Source organism: Sminthopsis crassicaudata, chromosome 3, assembly GCF_048593235.1.
Source record: "Sminthopsis crassicaudata isolate SCR6 chromosome 3, ASM4859323v1, whole genome shotgun sequence".
Classification (NCBI taxonomy): Eukaryota; Metazoa; Chordata; class Mammalia; order Dasyuromorphia; family Dasyuridae; genus Sminthopsis; species Sminthopsis crassicaudata.
In genome coordinates, this window is record NC_133619.1 from 645,437,335 (window position 1) to 645,460,389 (window position 23,055).

General features: G+C 44.5%; 2 protein-coding genes across 3 annotated transcripts; both read left to right on the top strand.

The window, feature by feature from the left end:
* The first annotated feature begins 268 nt into the window (after positions 1-268).
* LOC141564557 (uncharacterized) lies at positions 269-9,347 on the top strand. 2 transcript variants are annotated; one of them, XM_074307154.1, is made up of 4 exons: positions 269-445; positions 2,486-2,612; positions 2,884-2,979; positions 7,391-9,347. In XM_074307154.1, the coding sequence occupies exons 1-4, from the start codon at positions 392-394 to the stop codon at positions 8,722-8,724; spliced, it is 1,611 nt and encodes a 536-aa protein (XP_074163255.1). In that variant the 5' UTR covers positions 269-391; the 3' UTR covers positions 8,725-9,347. The 2 variants fall into 2 exon arrangements, with proteins under 2 accessions (XP_074163255.1, XP_074163256.1); XM_074307155.1 differs by lacking the exon at positions 269-445 and adding an exon at positions 511-797.
* A 9,987-nt stretch (positions 9,348-19,334) lies between these two features.
* On the top strand, positions 19,335-20,814 carry LOC141562629 (uncharacterized). The gene has a single exon (XM_074302632.1). The coding sequence runs from the start codon at positions 19,438-19,440 to the stop codon at positions 20,812-20,814; it is 1,377 nt and encodes a 458-aa protein (XP_074158733.1). The 5' UTR covers positions 19,335-19,437.
* Positions 20,815-23,055: the final 2,241 nt, after the last annotated feature.

Sequence of the window (23,055 nt, forward strand, 5' to 3'; positions counted from 1 at the left end):
CAGGGCCTATGATCAAAGGATTAGGGAGCTAAATCTGTGATTGAGAGATTAGGGACGGGGCGGCTTGTGATTGGGGGCCTCGGTCCTAAACCGAGGAGGGAGAGGAGTCTGGCCCGTGATTGGGAGATCGGGCAGGCGGGGCTGTCATTTGGGAGGTTGAGGCGGGGTAGAGAAGGTAACTGGGCTTGTGATTGGTTTCTCCGCGGGGATGGCGGGGAGGCCGGAGTGTGATTGGGCAATGTCGCGGAGCGCCAGTGATGGCTGATTGGCTGAGATCACGCCCCATCCCCTTTCCTGTCCGCCTCCTCTGGTTCCAAAATCTGGTGGTGGCGAGTCTCTGTCAGCGTCTCGTGCACTCGCGAACCTCGGCCCGCGCGCGCGGTTGGAGGGGATGAGGGCCCCGGACAGAGGGCTGAGCGCCGAGAAAGGGCGGCCATTTGCGGGGGTGAGTAGGCGCATGCGCAGATGCGGAAAAGTCTGCGGAGGGAGGGGGGCGCGGTGTTGGGAGCCCGTCCGGGCGGGTGCCCGAGTTGGTCCGTGCGCGCGCACCTCCGTGTGTCTGGATGTGCAGATGCACGCATAGCCGCAGGCCCGCGGGAGCTGCAGCGCCCCGCTGCTGGACGTATGTGGGAGCCTGCACCTGCGCAGAGGCCTGAGTTGCGCACACCTCAGGGAAGGAGAGTGGGGGGTTTGGGGGAAAAGGGTTCCAGGTGAGACCGAGCATGCGCAGAGGCTGACCCCGAAGGGCTTGGCTGGCATCTTCTTGGGGCGCCCTCTGTCGGGTGCCTGGGATGGAGGTGAGACTGAGCATGCGCGGGCTCTCGTCCGTTTTCCTCCTTCCCCCCATTGTCCTGGAATTTGGGGGGCTCGGGATGGGTGGGAATGGTCTGTGGAGGATGGGAGACATTTCTGAGTGAGGCCAGAAGGAGGCCCAGATAGGGAGGGCACGGGGTGGGAGGGGAAAGCGCCTACTGTGTGCTAGGTGTTGGGGATGCAAAAGGAGCTGCCCTTAAAGAGCTTACAATCTAAAGGGGGCGCTCCGTGGGGGAGGGGCGAGGCACAGAAGTGACGTCATCCCACGAGGTGGGGGGCTGCTTCAGCAGCTCCCCCCATGCCTGTGTAATTGCCTGTGTGGCCTCCCTTCTGGAGCCTCTTCCAGAAATGGTACCTTGGAGCTGGGGACACCGGCTCCTTCTCCCCTGTGTGCCGCCCCTCCCCCCTCTAGATTTTGGGGTGACACCCCCAGGGCCGGCCCGACCTCTCCTTGTTCCCTTGGGGGATCTTGGCGCCCCTCCGGTGTTGGCCGGCCTGGGTCCCTGCCCTCTGCTCTTGGGGATTAGCCCCTCCCTCCCCCTCTCCGGGCCTTGGGACCCTGGTTCTGTTCCCTCATTCCCAGGACTCCGCGCTGTCATCGGCCCTGGCTGTCCAGCGCGCTTCCCCCGGGCGGTCTGAGGGAGGTCTCTGCCATCCTGGTGGGGGGGGGAGGGGCACAGCACCACAGACTCTCAAGCTTGGCCCCGGGCCCTAGTGCCGCCTTCGGGGTCAGTCTCCAAGCCCAGCCCCCCACGTGCCGGGAGGGGCGGCCATTGCTACCCCAAAGGTCTGCGGAGGTGGGCGCTGCCTCCTTTTTATACTTGGGGAAACTGAGGCAGACAGAGGGAGTGATGGGAGGCGAGAGCGAGGGAGCTCCTGTTTCCTGTCCCGCCAGCAGGGGGCGCTCCCCGCTGAGGCCTTTCCCAGTGGCTCCTGAGGTCTCCCACAAGTATTTTCCCAAGGTCCAGCCTGGGAGAGTCCTCCCGATTCTCACCTGCCTTCCCTCCTCCTGAGCTCCTTCTCTCCTCCTGCTGGGGGGGCGGGCAGCCCTGCCCCAGGAGGGACCCCAAGGCACTTCTCAGTAGCAGGCACTCCTCTGGTTCAGCCTCAGTCCCGGCCAGGGAGGCCCCCAGTCCTCCATTTGCTCTTCTCTGGCCTGACTCTGGCCTGACCATCCTGGGCTCTTCAGTGGCCTGTGACCTCCGCCTTGTGTTTGGCCCAAAGCTCTTCCCAGCCCGGCCCTCAGTGCCTATACCTCAGTGCCCGGCCCTCAGTGCCCGGCCCTCAGTGCCTATACCTCGGTGCCCGGCCCTCAGTGCCCGGCCCTCAGTGCCTATACCTCGGTGCCCGGCCCTCAGTGCCCGGCCCTTGGTGCTCATGCCTCGGTGCCCAGCCCTCAGTGCCTATATCTCGGTGCCCCTCTGGCTGCTTCTGTTGAGCTCTCGCACCCCTGGAGCAGCCGAGCGCTCCCTCCCAGACCCCGTGTCTCCTCCCTTTGCATCCTGGGCCTTCTCGGGTTCGCTCCTCCATTTCCTTGTTTCCCCCAAGTCCCTGCCCCAGTGCCTCAGGAGTGAAGCATGAGCACGGGGTTTCCCCAAGTCCCTTCCCTGAGCCCCCACCCCGACGTTGCAGAGGGCCCCTTGCTCAGTCAGGGCTGTGCTCCATGTTGCAGCTCCCGGTGACCTTCAGGGACGTGGCCGTGGACTTCTCATGGGAGGAGTGGAGGCGCCTGAGCCCGGCCCAGAGGGCCCTGTACAGGGACGTGATGCTGGAGACCTACGAGAACCTGGTGTCCGTGGGTAAGCGCGGCCCCCGGGGATGGGGGCCTTTGCTTTGTGTGGTTGGAAACCCCCCGGGGCTGGCTCTGGGGCTCCGGCTTCCTGTGTCCAGGCCAGAGTCATCCGGAGCACCCGGAGGCCCATCCTGGCGGGCACCCCGTGGCCTTGCTCCCCAGCGTGGCCGAACCCCACAGGGAAGGGCGGCCCTTCGTCCTCTGCCCGAGGAGGAGGCCGGCTGGAACTGCTGGGGCTCGGGATCCCAGCCCTTTCTCTGCTCTCTCCCTGTGACCAGGGCTTCCCGTGGCCAAGCCTGAGGTGATCGCCCTGTTGGAGAGAGGGGCAGCACCGTGGATGCCCGCGGCTGGAGTCCCCCGAGGCCCCTGCCCAGGTGAGTGAGCCGCAGTGCCCGGCCTTGCGCCAGGCAGCCTCCTCTGTCCTCATTCGCTGCCCAGCTGGGTGACCTGGGCAGCTCCCCCAAGCTGGCTTGCCTCAGTTTACCCTTCTGTAAATGAAAGCCCATATGGGGCCAGGAAGAGTCAGACAGGGCCGAGAAATGAAGGGGACCTGAGCCGGATCAAGCGTATTTGTCCTCGGACTTTCTTCCCTCGGTGCTTTCAGAACCTCGTAGTTGGGCATGTCCGTTCCCCCCCCCCCACTGGGGAGGGCAGCCTTCTTCTGACCCCCCACAGGTCGCCCAGCAGAGGAGGCCCCAGTCTTTCTTTAGGGGGTCCCTCACCCAGGAGGAGGGCCCCATCGTTCTACCCTAGAGAATCAGCTGGAGAGCAGCATTTCCCTTTGGTTATCCCCCCATGGAAGAGAGAAGCCGGGCCGAGGGAAGACAGGAGCTCACGAGCTGCCCACTTTGGGCATACCCGGCGCCCCACCCCTGCGCTCTCCCGCCTTCTGCTCCGTTTCCCAGGCTCCCTCTCTCTCCAGGTGGTCTACACCGGACTCTGAGGCATGGGCCTTCTTCCCCCTCGGACCTTTCTCCAGGTTCCTCCATAAGCTTTTCCCATTCATCTGCTCCGTTTCCTCATGAATAGACCTTTCCAAATTCCCCTGCCTGCTCCCCGCCTCTACTTCTCCCTCCTGTCCCCTCTGCATAAGCCGTGCCCCCCCCCCTGTTCTTGGGGTTCACCGCCCCCAGGCTGTCTGTGTTCTCTTCCCCCTGCAGGGGGCGCTCTGGTTCCCTGGCTTGAGCCCAGAGTGTGTCCCCATATAAATAGTCCTTGTTCCCTGGGATCTCCTGGGTGTCTGAGCTGGTCCTCGGCCTTCCTCCTCGCGTCCTGTGGAACTTGGGGGAGGGAGACATAGTCCCCCCCTCTTTCCTATTCCCAGTGGGCCCTTACGCTGCTGAGCCCAGCCGAGGGCCGTCTCGGTCCAGTTCCGTGGCCTTGTCCCCCGTGCCCCGGTTCAGACACTCTGAGTCCCGCGGCTTTGTCTCCTCCACAGGAGGCATTTCTGTCCATCTTTGCTTAGGACACAGCCCTCCCCTCTGCCATAGCTCGGAGCCCACTGTTCAGCACGCTCTGGTGCTTTCCTCCCAGACTGCTCTCTCCTCCCTTTCTGGTCCTGTCTGGCTTCCCCCACACTCCAGCTTGAAGCCATATATCCCTTATAGTCTCTTTTGCTCCTCACTCCAGAATGGGCTCCCTCTCAGTGTCTGGCTTTGCTCCCTCAGCCTTCCCCAGCCCCCCAATTCCAGTGCTTCCCTCTGTTCCTTATTCCCAGTGTCTCTGTGTACAGCTTGTTTGCTGTTTATTTGTATGGAACCCTTATTAGAGCCCAGACTCCTTGAGGGAAAGGGCTGTCTTTTGCCCCTTCATCTGGTGCCCTTAGCACCTAGCACAGCACTTTGCCCCAAAGATGGAACTTAGTAAATGGTTACTTTTGTTTCTGTGTTTCTCTTCACTCCCATGTTTCTAGACAGTTCAAGTCCTTTTGTCAGGAAGGCCAGGGTGCCCTCTCCCTAGATACGAGTCCCTTCCCCCCTCTATTGGTAGAGTCAGTTTTGCCAGGTTTTATTCCTTGGCTCTAAGCCATATTCTTTATCTTTTGGATTTTCTTTCCAGTCTCTCCAATCCTTTACGGTGATGGTTGCTAAGTCATGCATAATCCCAGCCATGTAGCTCCTTGTGACTTGAATTCTTCCTAACTGCTTGTGGTATTTTTTTTTTTTTTAAAACTAGAAACTGAATTTTAGGCACAATGATCTTGTTTTTGTTTTGGAGTTCATTCAGGAGCTAACTAGTAGTTTTTTTCTATTCCACTTGTCTTTGAGGTCTGGGCAGTTGTTTTTTAAGATTTCTTAATATTTTGTCTAGCTTCTTCTTTTGGACATTACATTCAGGTAGTCCAATGATAGGGGGTGCTGGTGGTACAGTGACTGGAACTCTTAACTGCTTACTAGTTGCGTGACTCTGGACAAGTCACTTCATCCTGTTTGCCTCAGTTTCCTGATCTGTAAAATCAGCTGGAGAAGGAAATTGCAAACTGTTCCCAGTAGCTCTGTTAGGAAACCCTCAAATGGGGTCATGAAGAAGTGGACATAACTGAATAATGTCTTTTTAAAAAATCCAACAATTCTTAATATTTTTCTCCTCAATTTTGTTTTTGGGTAATTTTTTTTTCTCTAAAATACTTACAATTTCTTAATTTTCTCCCTGACCTTTTGACTCTGTTTTTAAATTTTCTTTTTATTTCATGGAGCACTGGTTTCTCTTTGGCCATTCTGATGATCAGGGAGCACATTGCTTGGACAAGATTTTGTATCTCTTATGCCAGGCTGTTAATTTCCTTTCTAGCTCTTTTTCCATGGCTTTTATTCCTTTTCCAATTTTTTCCTTAGGTACTTTCATTCCACTTTTTTGGTGCCAATTTTAGATAAATGTCATTCTCCAGGAGAAGAATTGCACTTCCCTTGTTGATTACAGTAGCGCCAATAAAGCACAATGTTGTTTGTTTTTCTTCCAAGGATTCAGAATACGCAGGTAGCTGAATTGTTGTTTTTAAAACTGCTGCTGCCTTGGCTACAAATCTGAGTCCTTCGTGTTGGCTCTTCTTGGTGTTTAGGTGACCTCTTTACAGAAGAAGCGCCTCCTGTGGGGACTGCTACCCCTGGCAGCTCTCTTCACTTGGGCATCGCATAGAAGGGGCTTGCAGATCCACTCCAAATCTTCCTGTGGATGCTCAGACACTTGCTTCCCGGCAGTCTGGTTCTCACCAGCCAGTTGATTATTTCACTGGGTCTTTTGTCTCCATCACCATTTTTGCTCTGAAGTTTTTTTTATCTTCCACGGGAGCCTTCATGTTGACTTTCACTCTATTTTAAAAAACGTTTTGTATTAAAAAAAAAAAAAAAAAAAAACTCTTGCATCACCTCTCCCAGGAACTTTGGTTCTTTGTGCCCAAAATGTGTTATTCTGGGAGGCTCTGTTTGTAGGTATTTTGGAAATCATTGTCTTCTTGGTTTTGAGTGTCTCTGCTACCATTGTAGCTCTTTCTGAGGGGCTTTTTTTTTTTGTTTTTTTGTTTTGTTCATTCTTCCAGCCTACTTTCTGATATAGGCATTACTGTTAGGTCTGAACTCTGCCATGTTTTTGGAGGAAAGGCCTTGGGCATTGTGTTACTCAAATATCCCAAGAACATCTCAAGCTAAGGACCAAAAGGCTTTCACAGTGTCTTCTCTAGGGAAGAATCTGACTATTGCCCCCCTCATCTGAGCTCAACAAGTCTCTGAACTGGGCTCAATCTATGTAAGAAGTAACTGCTGCATGACTCTTCCCCATTAGCTTGTCACTGAGCTCTGTGAGTTCAAAACTGCAGAATCGTTGGCTCTCTGGAGTCTGAGATTCCTCCCTGAACTAGATGCTGGGGGTGAGAACCTGCCTTGATCTTCAGATCAAAGCCATCCCAATGATATTGCTACTTCGTATTTTCTGAATTTCTCAGGCCTTCCTTCCTAACAGGGCCATGCTCCTGTGCAGGTCCCCTTCTCACTCTACTCTTGATTTGTGTTTCTAACGGGGAGGTGAGAGACAAAGCTGCAATTCAGCAGCTCTCTCCATCCCAGTGCCCCAGCGTGGGTCTGGGGGACTTCTGGTATGATCAGAGATCTCCTCTCACCCTAGTGCATGGCCTCTCCTTGGGAGCTGGAGTCCTCAGTGTGGTTCTCTTGATGCACTTCATTGTTCTGGCCCTCCTCCTGACTCAGTGTCTCTGGGTCTGCTTCTCTGGATGTCTGTGCTGCCCTGGTGTGACTTTTGGGGTCTTCCCCAGAATTTAATTTAGCACATCTTCTCACTCTGTGTGGAAGGAAGCAGACCACAGGGCTTCTTATCACTTTGCCAATCTTGGATCCATCCTGTGAACATACCTCCCAATAGCATCTGTCTCTGAGTGCTTCATTGCTCTGGAATAGAACATCGTGATCTAGTTGTCAAGGTCCAGTGGTTCCTATTTGCTCATTTGCCTTTAATCTCACTTCTTAAAAGTTTTCATTTTGCTGAATCCATAGTAAGTACCTTTGTCTTTCATGGGAGAGACTTAATGAAGAACTTTCCTTAAAGAGTTTTTCTCCCAGGCTTCTCATACATTTGTATTGACATTAGAAGTTTACATATTTTTAGTCTGACCTTAACGAACATGGGCGTTTCCATGTATGTAGTCAAAGAAAGAGGATTGGACTCAATGCTGAGGATCTCTTTTTTACATGCATCTTATTATTCCTTTGAACTACATAGTTAGCCTGTATCTTTCAAGCCTGGCCTGCTTGTCTGACACAGTTTTCTTTGTTTCAGATTACAGGAGTTGGGACGGTGGATATGGAACTGAGGATTCAGTTCTGACTGAGGGCATTTGCCCGAGATCATTGGCCCAAGAAAAATTGCCAGTGGATAGGAACTGGTCTCCCAGGATGGGAGACTCTGAAGAATGGGAACTGAGGTTAGAGAGGCAGGAGGACGGCCACCAGGAGAGACAGTGCCAGCAAATGACAATGACTCTTGATAGTACGTTTGATGTGGTGAATGTACCCGAATGTGGTAGGTTTTTTAGACATTTCAACATGGAGCCGATCTTTTTTCCACAATGCAAAAGTGACATGGAAGAAAGATTCCATAAAACACTTGGAAAGAAAGCCTTTGGCAAGAGATTAAATCTTAATGGGCATGAGAAAATTTATCCTGGAGAAAACTCTTTTGAGTGTGATGTATGTTGGAAAACCTTTTGGGATAGGGAAGCACTTAGTAAACATCAGAGAACCCACACTGGAGTGCAATTGTTTGAACTTAATAAATGTGAAAAAGGCTTCAGTGATGTGGGAATGCTTCTTGGGCAAGAGAAACCTCCCCCTGGAGTGAAACCATTTGAATGTAGTGAATGTGGGAAATCACTATCTTCAAGGAAAACCCTTACTTACCATCAGAGAATCCACACTGGAGTGAAGCCCTTTGAATGTGATATATGTGGGATAGGATTTATGCGAAAGGAATACCTGATCAGCCATCAAAGAATCCACACTGGAGTCAAGCCATTTCAGTGTAAAGAATGCGGTAAAGCCTTCTTTCAGAAGGGAAATCTCAATAGCCACCAGAGAATCCACACTGGAGTCAAACCCTTTGAATGCAGTGAATGTGGAAAAGCCTTCTTTCAGAAGGGAAACCTTAATAGGCATCAGAGAACTCACACTGGAGCTAAAATCTTGGAGTGTAATGAATGTGGGAAAGCCTTAACCACGAGGAGAACGCTTATCAGTCATCAGAGAATCCACCCCGGTCTGAAACCTTTTGATTGTAAAATATGTGGGAAAGCCTTCTTTCGGAGGGGCAACCTTTACCGCCATCAGACGACTCACACTGGAGTGAAACCCTTTAAATGTAACGAGTGTGGGAAAGCCTTCCGTCAGAAGGGCCAACTTCATAGCCATCAAGGAACTCACACCGGCGTGAAACCTTTTGAATGTAGCGAATGTGGGAAAGCCTTCTTTCGCAAGGCGCATCTTAATCGGCATCAGAGAATTCACACTGGAGTGAAGCCCTTTGAATGTAAAGAGTGTGGGAAAGCCTTCAGTGAGAAGACCTACCTTATTAACCATGAGAGGACTCACACGGGGACGAAATCTTTTGGAGTGTGAAGTTTGGAAGGAATGCTTTGGGAGTCATCAGAGAGTCCATGTTGGCGTGAAATCATTTGGAAGTAACGAACGTGGGAAAAAGCCTTCGTCGCAATGCCTGCTTTGTGGCCAACTACAGGATCCCCACCTTGAGTACAATTATGTTGACCAAGTCTAGGAGATCCCTCATTGGAAGGGAAAGAAAGTATAACTTGTTTAGGAGAGATCTCAAACTGGAATGAAGCCCTTTGAGTGTGCCGTGGAGGGAAGCATTCTTTTACACACCAGAGAATCCACACTGAAGTGCAACATTTAAATATAATGAATTGGGGAGTATTTTTAAGCAGTGAGGAACTTTTACTTATCATCAGAAAACTTGCATTGGAGTCAAAACTTTTGAATGTAGTAAATGTGGAAAAACCATTGACAGGGGAACATTTATTAAGCTTCAAAACTCTCATACTAAAGTGAATTAATGTAGGAACATATCTGGCTAGAGAGAAAACCTAATATGAGAAAATTCATATTGGGAAAAACCTTTTTCAAGTAAATATGAATTATATAATTATTTAAATGTAACAAATGAGTTGAAATATAATCTCCTATTATTTGTAGTTTCTTGAGTAAAAATGATGTAACATTAACTTGCACAAGAAAAGTGATTCTCTTTCTTTCCGTCACCTTTTGAAATCTGAGCATGTTTTTGCATGATGATGTCTTTATTTTCATAGCATGTATGTTCCTACTCTGGTTTCAGCAGGCTGGAGGAACAGAAAATCTGCAGCCAAATCTGACTACAGAGTTATCCTTAAGACTTGAGTGGATGAGACCCATGGCAGGTTCTTAGCCCCAGATGTGGGTAAAAAGGAGGCTGTGGGAGCATTGTCCACTTGGGAACTAGAAGCTGGGGGGGAGGGGGAAGCAAGGTAGAGGTGAAGGTCATAAGAAAGGTGGAACATATGAACACTTTTGTCCTCAGAGCCCACCTGGCCAGAAAGAGGAAAGAGAGGAATGATTTGGGGGGAACAATCTCCATCCTAACAGAGAGATTCAATCGGTGAATAAAAAGGAAACTTACTAACAGTGTAGGCAGTGGACACAAAGTGAAAGGAAAATGCTTTGCAATCTAGGAGCTCTCAATGTCTTGGGAGCCATTCCATAAAGAGAATGACCGCATGTCTCAGTACAGCACTTAGGAGCTGGGGAGGTGGCAGTGCCTGCTGGTCTGAAGGGCACAGTGTCATTGCAGAGGCAAGGCTGGGCTAGTTTCATTTCATCCAAAGGATTCTTGACTGTTAGAGCTAAGTGAGCAGCAATGTCCATTGGGAAGGAAGATCCTAAGGGTCAGCTGTTAATGGGAGCTTTGGCCCAGAGGCTCATAATAGTGGTAGGGGCTGCCATTTTCTGGAGGCTTTCCCTGCTAAAAACTAATAACTTTCTGCTTGTCTAAATCATAACTCCATCATCCAAGACTCAAGAAGTCAACAATGAGATTCTCTTTTGGAGATGGTTCCTACTCTAGGGAGAAACTGAATGTGCAGGGTTCTTCAAATGGTGGATACATGCTGTGTAAGCAACTGCTCCCTCTGAGACAAGACGTATTACTATCCCCATTTTACTGATCAGGAAATTGACTGGGAAAGGTTAATTGATATACCCTGAATCATCCAATTAGTAACAGATTTCAGGTAAAAATTGTATTCTATATTGTTTATTTAAAGGCCAGCACTCTACTGTTAAAAGAGAAAAACCAAATTGTCGGCATCAAAAATGAAAAAATAGTTATCACAAGAAATTGAAAATAAAGGATGTTATTAAAAAGTGATTTTTGTCTAACTAGATACAGATTAAACCAATAAATTCACTTAATGTTTTTATAATGTATAGTTGGCTTTTACTTAATATATCTACATAATTTTTTTTAACATTTAATATCTAGAAGTCATCCATAAAAAGTTTTGATATTTTTGGGTTTTTATATCATTGTAGTTTTCCTTGATTTACTTTTCCTCCCTCTTTCTAGAGAGAACTGTCCAGTATATATAGCAAATAATATTTTTTTAAAATCAAAAGAAAAAAAATGAACATAACCAATCGATATAGTGAAAAGGTCAAAACATGTGCAATGTGGAACACCATGGATCTTCCAACTTAGCAAAGGAATGAGAGGGGGTATCCTTTCATATTTCAAGTTCTGCTTGGTCTTCATATTTTTGCTGTGTTCCATTATTTTCTTGTGTGGCGTTGTTTTTTTCATTTACGTTGTTGTATGTATTATTTCTTTGCCTCTGTTGATTTTATTCTTCATTGATTCATAAAGTTTTTCTATTGCTTTTCTATTTATCATGCACATTGTTTCTTAGAGCACACTAATATTCCATTCCATTTCTGGGTCACAATTTGTTTAGCCACTTCCCACTTGTTGGTTGACTGCTTTGCTTCCATTTGTTCTCACAGAAGGTGCTGCTCAACATTTTGTTGTATATGGAAACTTCATTTTTAGCAATGGTTTCCTTGGAGCATAAGCTCAATAATGGATTTTTCAAATGAAAGACTGTAAGTCTTTTAGTCCCTTTATTTGCATCATTCCAAACTGCTTTCCAAAATGGTTGCGCCAATTCATAGCTCATGTATTAACATGTATTAATGTGTATTAATGTATCATCCATACTCTCCAAAGTAGTGCAATTTTATTTTATTTTATTTTAATTTATTTTTCCTAAGATATTGGCAAAATTATTTTTTTTAAATAACATTTTCCCTTGTATTCATTTTTCCAAATTTTCCCCTCCCTCCTTCTACTCCCTCCCCTAGATGACAGGCAATCCCATACATTTTACATGTGTTACAATATATATATATGTGTGTAAATCCAATTTTCTTGTTGCACGTTAAGAATTAGATTCCGAAAGTATAAGTAACCTGGGTAGATAGACAGTAATGCTAACAATTTACATTCACTTCCCAGTGTTTCTTCTCTGGGTGTAGTTGTTTCTGTCCATCATTGATCAAGTGGAAGTTAGTTGGATCTTCTTTATATTGAAGATATCCACTTCCATCAGAATACATCTTCATACAGCATTGAAGTGTACAGCGATCTTCTGGTTCTGTTCATTTCACTCAGCATCAGTTCATGTAAGTCTCTCCAAGCCTCTCTGTATTCCTCCTGCTGGTCATTTCTTACAGAGCAATAATATTCCATAACATTCATATACCATAATTTACCCAACCATTCTCCAATTGATGGACATCCATTCATCTTCCAGCTTCTAGCTACTATGAAAAGAGCTGCCACAAACATTTTGGCACATACAGGTCCCTTTCCCCTCTTTAGTATTTCTTTGGGATATAAGCCCAATAGCAGCAATGCTGGATCAAAGGGTACACACAGTTTGATAACTTTTGGGGCATAGCTCCAAAATGCTCTCCAGAATGGCCGGATTCTTTCACAGCTCCACCAACAATGCATCAGTGTCCCAGTTTTCCCACATCCCCTCCAACATTCATCATTATTTGTTCCTCTCATCTCAGCCAATCTGACAGGTGTGTAGTGGTATCTCAGAGTTGTCTTAATTTGCATTTCTCTGATCAGTAGTGATTTGGAACACTTTCATATGGCTAGAAATAGTTTCAATTTCATCATCTGAGAATTATCTGTTCATATCCTTTGACCATTTATCAATTGGAGAATGGTTTGATTTCTTATAAATTAGAGTCAATTCTCTGTATATTTTGGAAATGAGACCTTTGTCAGAACCTTTGCTTTTAAAACTATTTCCCCAATTTGTTACTTCCCTTCTAATCTTGTTTGCATTAGTATTGTTTGTACAGAAACTTTTTAGTTTGATGTAATCAAAATCTTCTATTTTGTGATCAATAATGATCTCTAGTTCTCCTCTGGTCATAAATTCCTTCCTCCTCCACAGGTCTGAGACGTAGACTATTTTCTGTTCCTCTAATCTATTTATGATCTCATTCCTTATGCCTAAATCATGGACCCATTTTGATTTTATCTTGGTATATGGTGTTAAGTGTGGATCCATATCTAATTTCTGCCATAGTAGTGCAATTTTAAAAATCCTTTTTGCCAGTTTGCAGGTTGTGAGGTAAAACTTCGGGGTCTTTCTAATTATTAGTGATTTAAAACATACTTTCATGTGGTTGTAAATATTTTGCAACTTCTCTTTTGAGAATTATTTGTTCATATCCTTTGGCCATTTATTGAAGAATGGCTATTAGAAAAGACATACACATGTTATATATATAAAAACATAAATACTGTGATATAAAATTATTATATATGATAATATATGTGATAACAAACATAATTCTGGTCATTCTAAATCTATAACCAACATATTAAATATAAATATAATCTATAATATTGGATTCTGTATGCATACACATACACACATATAACCTGGATCTCAGGGGTCCTGGTAGCTTTCTGGTCCCAGGAAACATCTTGAGTGCTCTGGGATAGGTCTTCTCTTCAGTAGATTAGCTTTTCTGGTTCCAAGTTACTTATACAGACTCCCCAGATGTTCCTGCTAAAATCTTTTACAAAACATCTCAATATGTGTTAGTATGCCTTCTTACATTTTGATTCTCCAAAAACTAGTTCATAAGGCAAAAACTAGTTCATAAGGTGAAAACTAGTTCAAACCTTATAGCTCTGACCTTATTAACAATAGAGCACTAAAGAACATCAAATGAGGTATACATATAGTCAATTTGAAATTTCTGAGGATTTAGGTTTTACATGCCCCGGTAGAATCATTTTCACTTGGCATATAGGATTATCTGATATTGTTATTTTCTAAAAAACAATTCTAATTACTTTAAGAGGATCAGAAACTATTGAGAATCTAAAAAATAGATAACAATGCTCTTGGTAGCTAGAGGTTTTCTACCCCTAGGTTCAATAGTTACATAACTGTATTTATTTACAGGAGGCTAACTTTTAATTGTGACAAAAAACTTGGGATATGTAAATATACTTAAGTAATTCCCAAATGTATAAGGACAACTGGTGTCCATTAGATGGGCTGCCTGTGACAGAACATGTTTAATTGTTAACCATTTTCCAATGGAATAGGTATTACACACACGGTACTCTTCATTAATATGACTGATGGTAGTGGAATTCTGTTCCTTAAAATAAAGCAGAAGAGGTTTGTGACTTCAACCTCATAAATTAATAGATTCCCCTTATTCCCGTAGCGGTCTGAAAGAATGGGCTATTTCAGGAGTTTCATCTTTTGTGTGACCATATGAGTATTTGCAGGCAGATGACATACCCAGTGATGAATTTTGTTTGGGATGACTACAATCTAGCTCGAAAACAGTGAGATATTACCCACTTGCTTTATGTTCCAGGGGTTAAATGTTGCGGAGTGTGTGAGGCAAGATTTGAATTCGCTAGCTGTTAGGCCTCCTGATGGCCACAAATGCCCAGTTCTGGAAGAATTGCCTGTGGTTATCAGCTGTGTTAAAGAGTCATTAACAATATGTGAAAGTCAAGTCAGAACAATCCCCCAAGCTTCACCTCACAAACTGGTCGGGCTGAGAGGAGTCAGTTTTAGAGGGGCTATGGAAGATAGGCATACCAATACATTGTTGGTTGAACTGCGAATTGATTCAATCATTCTGGAAAGAGTTCAAACTAGGGGGAAAAACCGTGATAGAAATAGTCTTTGATCCAGAGTTTCTACTGGTAGGCAGACATATATGCCAAGGACATTAATAGCTTAATTTTTTCGATGGCAATAAAACACTGGGCACAAAACAGATGCCCTTGTATTGGGAAATGGCCCCAGAAGTATATAACAGAATACTCCTGTGATGTGAGAAGCAGAAGACAATGAAGTAGGGTTAAAAGCAGAATTAGAAATACTGTCTTCAGTGGAGGGGAATGTGTTTGGGCTGACAATTACAGGTGTCTAGATCCAGGTTTTCTAATTTCTCATAGAAGATAATCTCATTCGTGTCCCTGGAATGGATTACAGTGAACTATGTAGTTCAATGTTTAGAGCAAATGGAAGGACTTATGTGAACTCTTGCAACGTGAAGTAAGCAGAACCAGGAAAAGAGCATCCAAGATGATTGCAGTAATAAAAACTGATAGTTCATTGCAAACTCAATGCTTCCATCTCAATGTACCATTATCTGGAAAGATACAGAGAATCATTTGTAGCTTCCTTTACCCAGACCAGGGATGTAAGGGAGGACTTCAGAATCCTTCATAAACCTAGATATTCACACCAGTGTAGACTTGGCACTGTGGAGTTTTGGTGCTGCCAGAGGAGGTGGCTCTCTGCTTAGGAGCCAGAGAAATGCTCTGAATAAAGATTTACCAGGAAAACCAAAGATTCCCCAAGGTAGGAATGTCCTCTCTAACAAAGTGCACCTTAGATCTTCCTCACAATCTGAGATCTCTTCTTCTGGAGTCTGATTTTTACAGGGTTAGGTGTCAGTCTAATCATTCAAGAACAGCTTACCAAATCCAAAATAATTCCACTATTGGCACATGACACATAAACTAAAATAAGCAAAATGGTATGTGAGCAGGGTCACAAGTTGAGTAAAGAAAAGACTATTTCCACACAAGATGAGCAGGCTTCTCCTTGGATTGGGCAGGAAGAAATAATACAAACTAACCCAGTCAGTGACCTATGTAGGGACATAGGCATTACAAATAATTACATAGATTACATAAACACATAGTAACATAGTAATGTAAGACATGCTAGAAGTATGTAACAAATAACATGATCAAATAATCATAAATTGAGAATTTATACATGTCCATAAGTCCATTGTCCATTAGTCTCATCTTGTGTTAGGAAATCCAATGATTCCTGCTGGTTTTAAAGTTCTTTAACAGTCTTATTAGCCATGCTCTTTCAATGTCAGATGTTTCTTAGATTTTCTCCTTTGTTTTGAGGTCTTTCTCTTTTTCTGTCTCTCTCAGATGGACAAGGCAAATATGACTCGTTGGCACCCATCTGATTCCTTCTCCTACTGAAGAAATACAAGCAAACCCTCTCCCCTAGGCAGTTAACCTATCTTGTCCCTTCCATTCACCACTTTCTGGGTCTCTCCACATCACCTGGCGATTATCTAAGGACAGTGGAGCTGCTTGCACTGGATACTGCCCTTCTGGTGGGTTATAAAACCTGTCTGCCAGAGCCAATGCATCTTTGTCAAAAATTAGAAAATTAATGGTATAGAGAACTAAATTTAGAAATTCTCTAGGGCTACCTGTGGCTCCCCCTTTCTTTTGTTTTTGTCTTAATGTCTCTGTTTCTTCTCTCTATTATTGCCTGACCTTGAGGATTAAAAGGTATTCCAGTTGTGTGTAAAATCTTATACTGTGCACAAAAGTGCGCAAAATGTTTAGAACTATATGCAGGTCCATTATCTGTTTTTATTTCTTGTGGCACACCCATAATTGCAAATGCTTAAATAAGGAATTCAGTGACTACTCGGGCTGTCTCTTTTGCTGTTGGCACTGCAAAAGTGAATCCTGAAAAGGTATCTACTACCACATAGCTGAAAGACAAGACGACTGAAAGATTTATAATGGGTCACATCCATTTGCCAGATTTCACTGGGTCTCAAACCACGAGGATTCTTCCCTGGAGGGAGTGTAGGAGCGTGGAAAGGAAGACAAGCTGTACAGCTTTTTACTATGCTCCTAGCTTCCTCTCTTGTGATTCCAAATTGTAAACGTAAAGCTCAGGCAGCCTGATGATATTTAGAATGAGATTCTTGTGCTTCCTGAAATAAAGGAGTACTGGCTAACATGGTTAGAAGGCTATCTGCCTTTGAATTTCCATCAAAAATAGGACCTGGAAGTCCACTATGTGAGAGGACATGCAAGATAAAAATCTTTCCTGGATGTTTTCTCACTTGCTCTTGAAGTTCCTTAAAGAGCTGATAAATATTAGAGGCTGCAAATTTTATTTGGGCTGTGGCAATTCTTTGTACTACACCTACTGAATAGGCTGAATCAGTAATTATATTTACGTCTCCTGGGTAATAAATAACAGCTAGCATGATAGCAAATAATTCATTCTACTGAGTGGACTGAAAAGGAGTCCTGACTACTCTCTTTATGGTTAAATCATGAGAGTATACAGCACAAATATTTTCTTTGGAGGCGTCTGTAAAGATTGTTGGTCCTTCAAGAGGAACCTTAGAAACCTTTTCTTCAAAAATCCATCGCCAATTATGTAGTAACCGGGTTATCTTTAATGGAGATCCATGTGCAAAATTTGGAGCAGTGGCCAATAAAATTTGCCATTCTGGGATGGTCTCACAGCATACATTAATTTGTGCATTAGTATAGAATGTGTATATTTTTTCAGGACTTATTCCAGATAATTGAAATACTCTCTTAATAGCCTTTAATAAAATCCTAGCCACAAGCACTGGGTAAGGAGTAAGGCTTTGTTCTGGTTGTGCTGGGAGGTTCACCCACTCAATCACACTGTCTCCTTGATGAAGGACTGCTGTGGGTGACTCTTTTGTAGCAAAAACTGATATTTCCAAGGGTTTTTGAGTGACTCTTTCAACCACATTGGATAAAGCCAGTTCAACTTTTCTCAAAGCCTCTTGTGCTTCTTTTGTAAGCTGGCGTAGTGAATTTAAAGCACTGTCTCCCCTTAAAATGTCATATAGAGATGGTAGTTGATTGGTAGTTAAGCCTAACAGTGGATGCATTCATTGGATATCGCCTATTAATTTTTGGAAACATTCGGAGGCCCAGTGGAGACCCTTGTGACATTTTGGACATGGGGTTTTAGGTCTTCTCTCACCCTGTCTTCTGGGGAAAATTACTTCAACCAATGAACTTGCTCCTCCTAAGCATGCAAGCTCCTCCCCAGGAGTTCACAGATGTAAAACTCCCAGTAAAGGCCAGAACTAGAGAATTGTTAAGTATTGAATTAGCACTTAGTAAGAACCTAATATCTCATTATCTCATTAGCACTTAGTAAGAACCTAACAATTAGCCAATTTAAAAGGTATGAGATAATACTTCAGGATTATTTTAATTTGCATTTCTCCAATACTGAGCTAGAATATTTTTTTTTCATATGGTTAAGATAGTTTTGATTACTTCGTCTGAAAATTATTCCAACCTTTTAATCATTTATCACTGAGGAATGGCCCTCATTTTTATAAATTTGACTCAGTTCTCTATTTCATTTTCTTTATTTTTTAAGGGGTGCTATCTAATTTCATTAATTTATTATTTCTATGCTGTCTTCGTCAGTTTTATAATTTCATTTTTTTAAATTAATGAGGATTTTTTCTTCCTGTCTTCACACCTCAACCTGAATGCAAAAAAGACAAGGGAAACGACCCTTGTTACGAAGATTTGCAGTCCACCACAAGTTCCCACGTTGTCCAGGTTCAGACATGTGGTCCCTTCTTCATAGAGTCCGTCAGTGGAAGAAGGCAGCGCCATCTGCTCGAACGTTTGTGTATTGCATATATTCCTGTTCGCTAATTTTCTCCACTGCTCCTTTTTCTTTGCCCACCATGTCTGCTTGCATGTAATCTGATCTTCACTGAGAAAGCATTTCTAAGGACATCTCTTTTGGGGTTCTTCCTTGTCCTTGTGGTTTGGCTAGCTGGTCTTATTTGCTTTCTTGCCTTTCATCTCACTTATCTCTTCAGAGTTTTCATTTTACTGGATGTATGTAAAGTGCCTTTAGTCTTGTGGGAGAGACTTCATGTGGAACCTACCATAAACCCATTTCTCTTAATCCTGCTGATACATTTATGTTTATTTTAAATGTATTTGAATTTGGAATTCCTGGCAGTTTCATGACTTCTCCTGGTCATAATAAACATGACATAAAATGCATGTTGCTATATATATAAAACCAAATAATTCATGACACTGAAGATCTCTTACGATGTGCATCTAACTCTTCCTTTTAATTATTTATTTTTCCTGTATCCTTTATGTAATGTTCTGTTTCTTTAGATTGTAATCATTTTCTTGAGAAGTTTCTGGAGGCAGCCTTAGTTTCAGTTCAGTTCCAATAATCCCAAAATGCAGCCAGGAGGTAAAGTCCAGATCCTATGTTGTGTCCTTCAAAATCCTGAATCTTTTCCTGGGGCCTGGTTAGCTTTAGTAGAGGCCTATCTCTCTTCTTGATTCCCCAGAGCTCTTGTCTGAATGTCTCCAAATCCAAAGGTTTGTCCTTCAGCTTCCAGCCTCTCGTCCTCCCCATTGTCTCCAGCCAGCCCAAAAGTCGAAGTGGGAATGAATCAGACTCCTCCTCCCAGAGAGTGGGCTTGTGGGAGCTCCTTAAAAGTATGCTCTCTTAAAGGTGTGAATCTCATGGAATTCTAGCAAATACGTTACTGAACTAGAGAACTGTTAAGTACCATGCCAAATTATATAATTATATCTATTCCAGTGACTTAGCACCTTGTAAGAATCCTAACACTTCAAGCCTGGCCTGCTGGTCTGACACAGTTCTGTTTGTTTCAGATTACCCAAGTTGGCACACTAGGTGTGAAACTGAGGATTCAGTTCTGACTGAGGGCATTCATCCAGAAACCTTGGCCGTAGACAGATCGGCAGTGGACAGTAACCAGTATCCCAAAGTGGGAAACTCTGAGAAATGGCAAGTTAGGTTAGAGAGGCAGGAGGAGGGCCATCAGAAGAGACAGTGCCAGCCAGTGACAGACACTCCCCAAAGACCTTTTAATATGGGGAGTGTACCTGAATGTGGCACATTTATTAAACATCTTAACCTGGGTCCATTCCTTTTTCCACAATGGAGAGGCGACATCGAAGAAAGATTCCATAAAACACTTGGAAAGAAAGTCTTTGGCAAGAGATTCCATCTTAATGGAGGTGAGAAAATTCACTCTGGAGAAAACCCCGCTGAATGTGATATCTGTTGGAAAACCTTCAGGAACAGGGAAACACTTGGTAAACCCCAGAGAACTCACACTGGAGTGAAATTATTTGAATTTAATGAATGTGAAAAAGACTTTCGTGATGAGGGAACGCTTATTGGACATCAGAAATCTTCTGGAGTGAAACCCTTTGAATGCAGTGAATGTGGGAAGGCCTTCAGTGGGAAGGCTTACCTGATTATCCATGAGAGAACTCATACTGGAATGAAACCCTATGAATGTGATAAATGTGGGAAGGCCTTCATTCGGAAGGAATACCTTCTTAGCCATCAGAGAACTCACAGTGAAGTGAAACCCTTTGAATGTAACGAATGTGGCAAAGCCTATAGTCAGAAGGGAAACCTTCTAAGCCATCAGAGAGTTCACACTGGAGTGAAGCCATTTGAATGTAACGAATGTGGAAAAACCTTCAATCAGAAGGGTTACCTTATTAGCCATCAGAGAACTCATTCTGGCCTGAAACCTTTTGAATGTCGTGAATGTGGGAAAGCCTTCACTGCTAAGAGAACCCTTCTTAGCCATCAGAGAACTCACACTGGAGTGAAACCTTTTGGATGTAATGAGCGTGGCAAAGCTTTCAGTGAGAAGGGTACCCTTCTTAGCCACCAGAGAACTCATACTGGAGTGAAACCCTTTGAGTGTAATGAATGTGGGAAAGCCTTCCTTCGGAAGGGTCACCTTAATAGTCATCAGAGAACTCATACTGGAGTGAAACCCTTTGAGTGTAATGAATGTGGGAAAGCCTTCCTTCGGAAGGGTCACCTTAATAGTCATCAGAGAACTCACACAGGAGCGAAACCCTTTGGGTGCAATGAATGTGGGAAAGCCTTCAGTCAGAAGGGACACCTCATCAGTCATCAGAGAATCCATACTGGAACGAAACCCTTTGGATGTAATGAATGTGGGAAAGCTTTCAGGCAATGGGGAACTCTCAGTAATCATCAGCGAACTCATACTGTGGTTAAAACTTTTATATGTAATAAATGTGGGAAAACTTTCAGTGAGAGGGACACTCTGACAAAACATCAAAAAACCCATAGCAGACCGAATGAAGCGAATGTGGGTGCACATTTGGCTAGAGAGAAAAACTTTCTAATAAAAGAGAATTCATACGAGGGAAAATCTTTCACAAGTAAATATGGACACATAATTATTGAAATATAATAAAGAATAAGATTTAAAGAATTTTTTTTAATAGTTTCTCGAGTAAAAACATAACGTGCAGAAGGAGAATTCCCTTTCCTTCCGTGTCGGTACTGGAATAATTCTGGGCATGTTTTTCTGTTTTCTCTTTTCACAGAATATACATCCCCACTCTGGTTTTGTTATTCTTCATCATTTCATGTAAATGATTGTAGGCAAATGGAATGGGAAATCCCAACTCGAGGCAGATGTGACCGCAGAGTTCTCCCTGAGACTCGGTTGGATGAAACCATGGCAGACATGAGCTCTGGATGTCGAATGACTTCAGAGAAACAGAGTGGGTGAAAAGGAGGCCGTGGCAACATTGCCCATTGGGGGATCCCAATGGGAGGAACTCCAGAAGTTGGTGGGGAAGCAGGGTGGAGAGTGGTTGGGGGCAGGCTGTGGGAAGGTGAAACGTTTTGTCCCCTGGCCCAGCTGGCCAGGAAAAGGAAAGACATGAGTGGTTTGGGGGAAAAAAATCTCCTCCTGGTCATGGGAATGGATGAAAGGGTTCTAAGATTTGTCAAGTGCTTAGTGGGTGCCAAGCACTGTAGGAAGTTCTTGGAAGCAAAGTTCGGGGACAGTTCCATACCATAGGGGAGCCTGAGCAAGGAGGAGGGTAAGCTGGCAGGGGGATGTTGATGATGGCTGTCCAGACACAGGATGTAGGGGCTGGGTGGCAGGGATGCCCTGTGGTTGGTAGGAACATCCTCCATCTACATGCAGTGCCGGGTACTTTGGAGGCCCAGCATCTTTGCAGAGGGAAGGCTGGGCCATTATCTCCCATCTCATCACACATGACATCATACAACAGCCTAATTTCCCCAGGAGCCATTTGCAGCCAGCACCTCAAAGTATAAGGCCTGCTACTTTCAGACAGTTTGCTGCCCAAGCTTTATCCTGGCAGTCTTTCTGGTCTGGAGGAGGCGGCCTGAGTCTCAGAGCAGGGTGAGGGATGGACGGGGGTGGAGAGATGGAAGGGGAGGGAGGGAAGAGATAGTCTTGGTCAAGGCTCCCTCAGCAGGCCAGGGTCAGAGAGGAGGAGGAGAAAGAAGAGCGGAAAGGAGATTGGGGCTGGTTATGTGCTCCCACTGTGGGTCAGGCACTTTATACATTTACCTAATTTTATGCTGATGGAGAATCACCAGAGTCCTTGCTAGTGTATGGGAGGCAGCCAGATGTGGGCGTTGCCTTTTTGTAGCCTGAAGGGGTAATTCAAGCCATCAGTACAGATGGACACTAACGTCCTTAGGTTCCATTCATATGTGTACAGATATTCTTTCTCCCTGAGACCTACAGAGGATAAAAGCAGTTTGGGGTAAGACCAAGTAGGGCCCTCAGGGAGAAAAAGGTTCAGAAAAGTGCCTTTAGTATCTCTCCTGATTCTGTCCTTAGAGCTGTCAGGGTCCTTGCTGACCACATTTCCAGTGAGGCAGCAGCTTACAGACATGTCCACTGCAATTTTTATATCCACTGAGGAGGGAGCCACACTATCGTTAGGGGACAGACGTGTGTCCTACCCCACAGATGACAGACTCACACAATGTCTCACAGACATACTCACATCTGTGAGACACGATGTCGCCTCTCCAATGTTGTATGTACATGTGTTCATATATACACTTCATGTACTGCGTATTTAGAGTGTGTATTCTCGGAACATTCATGCAAATGTGTATTTGTGTATGTACATTGTATGTGTTTTATACAAACACCTATATGTAACACATCTACTTACAAATGTTTATTGGTGAATCTGTACAAATATATTCTTTCCTCTTGAGCTATTTTACCCAGAAAAAGTAAAAATCGGTTTTGAATAAGATCAGGTAAGATCGACCCTTAAGCAAAAAAAGTATAGGAATGGTACTTTTGTTGTTGTTGTTGTTGTTTGTTTTTTTTCTGAGGCTGGGGTTAAGTGACTTGCCCAGGGTCACACAGCTAGGAAGTGTTAAGTGTCAGACCAGATTTGAACTCTGGTCCTCCTGAATTCAGAGGTGGTGCTCTATCCACCGCGCCACCTAGCTGCCCCCCCCCCTTTTTTTTTTCTTTAGAAAAAGGCTGATTCAAATATTAAAGGGCTTTCAGCTGAAGTATTTGTACCAGACCAAAGAAAATGGTATTTTTTAAATGGGCCAATTAATTATAACTTGTAAAACTCCTAGTATTTGCTTTATTAGAAAGGATAAAGAAAAAGGGGTAAATTAATGTTCTAAGTCC

Coding starts and splice junctions, on each gene's coding strand:
- LOC141564557 (XM_074307154.1), top strand. CDS start 392: ATGAGGGCCCCGGACAGAGGGCTGAGCGCCGAGAAAGGGCGGCCATTT. Junction 2,613..2,883: donor CGAGAACCTGGTGTCCGTGG/GTAAGCGCGGCC, acceptor CCCTGTGACCAG/GGCTTCCCGTGGCCAAGCCT. Junction 2,980..7,390: donor CCCCCGAGGCCCCTGCCCAG/GTGAGTGAGCCG, acceptor TCTTTGTTTCAG/ATTACAGGAGTTGGGACGGT.
- LOC141562629 (XM_074302632.1), top strand. CDS start 19,438: ATGGGGAGTGTACCTGAATGTGGCACATTTATTAAACATCTTAACCTG.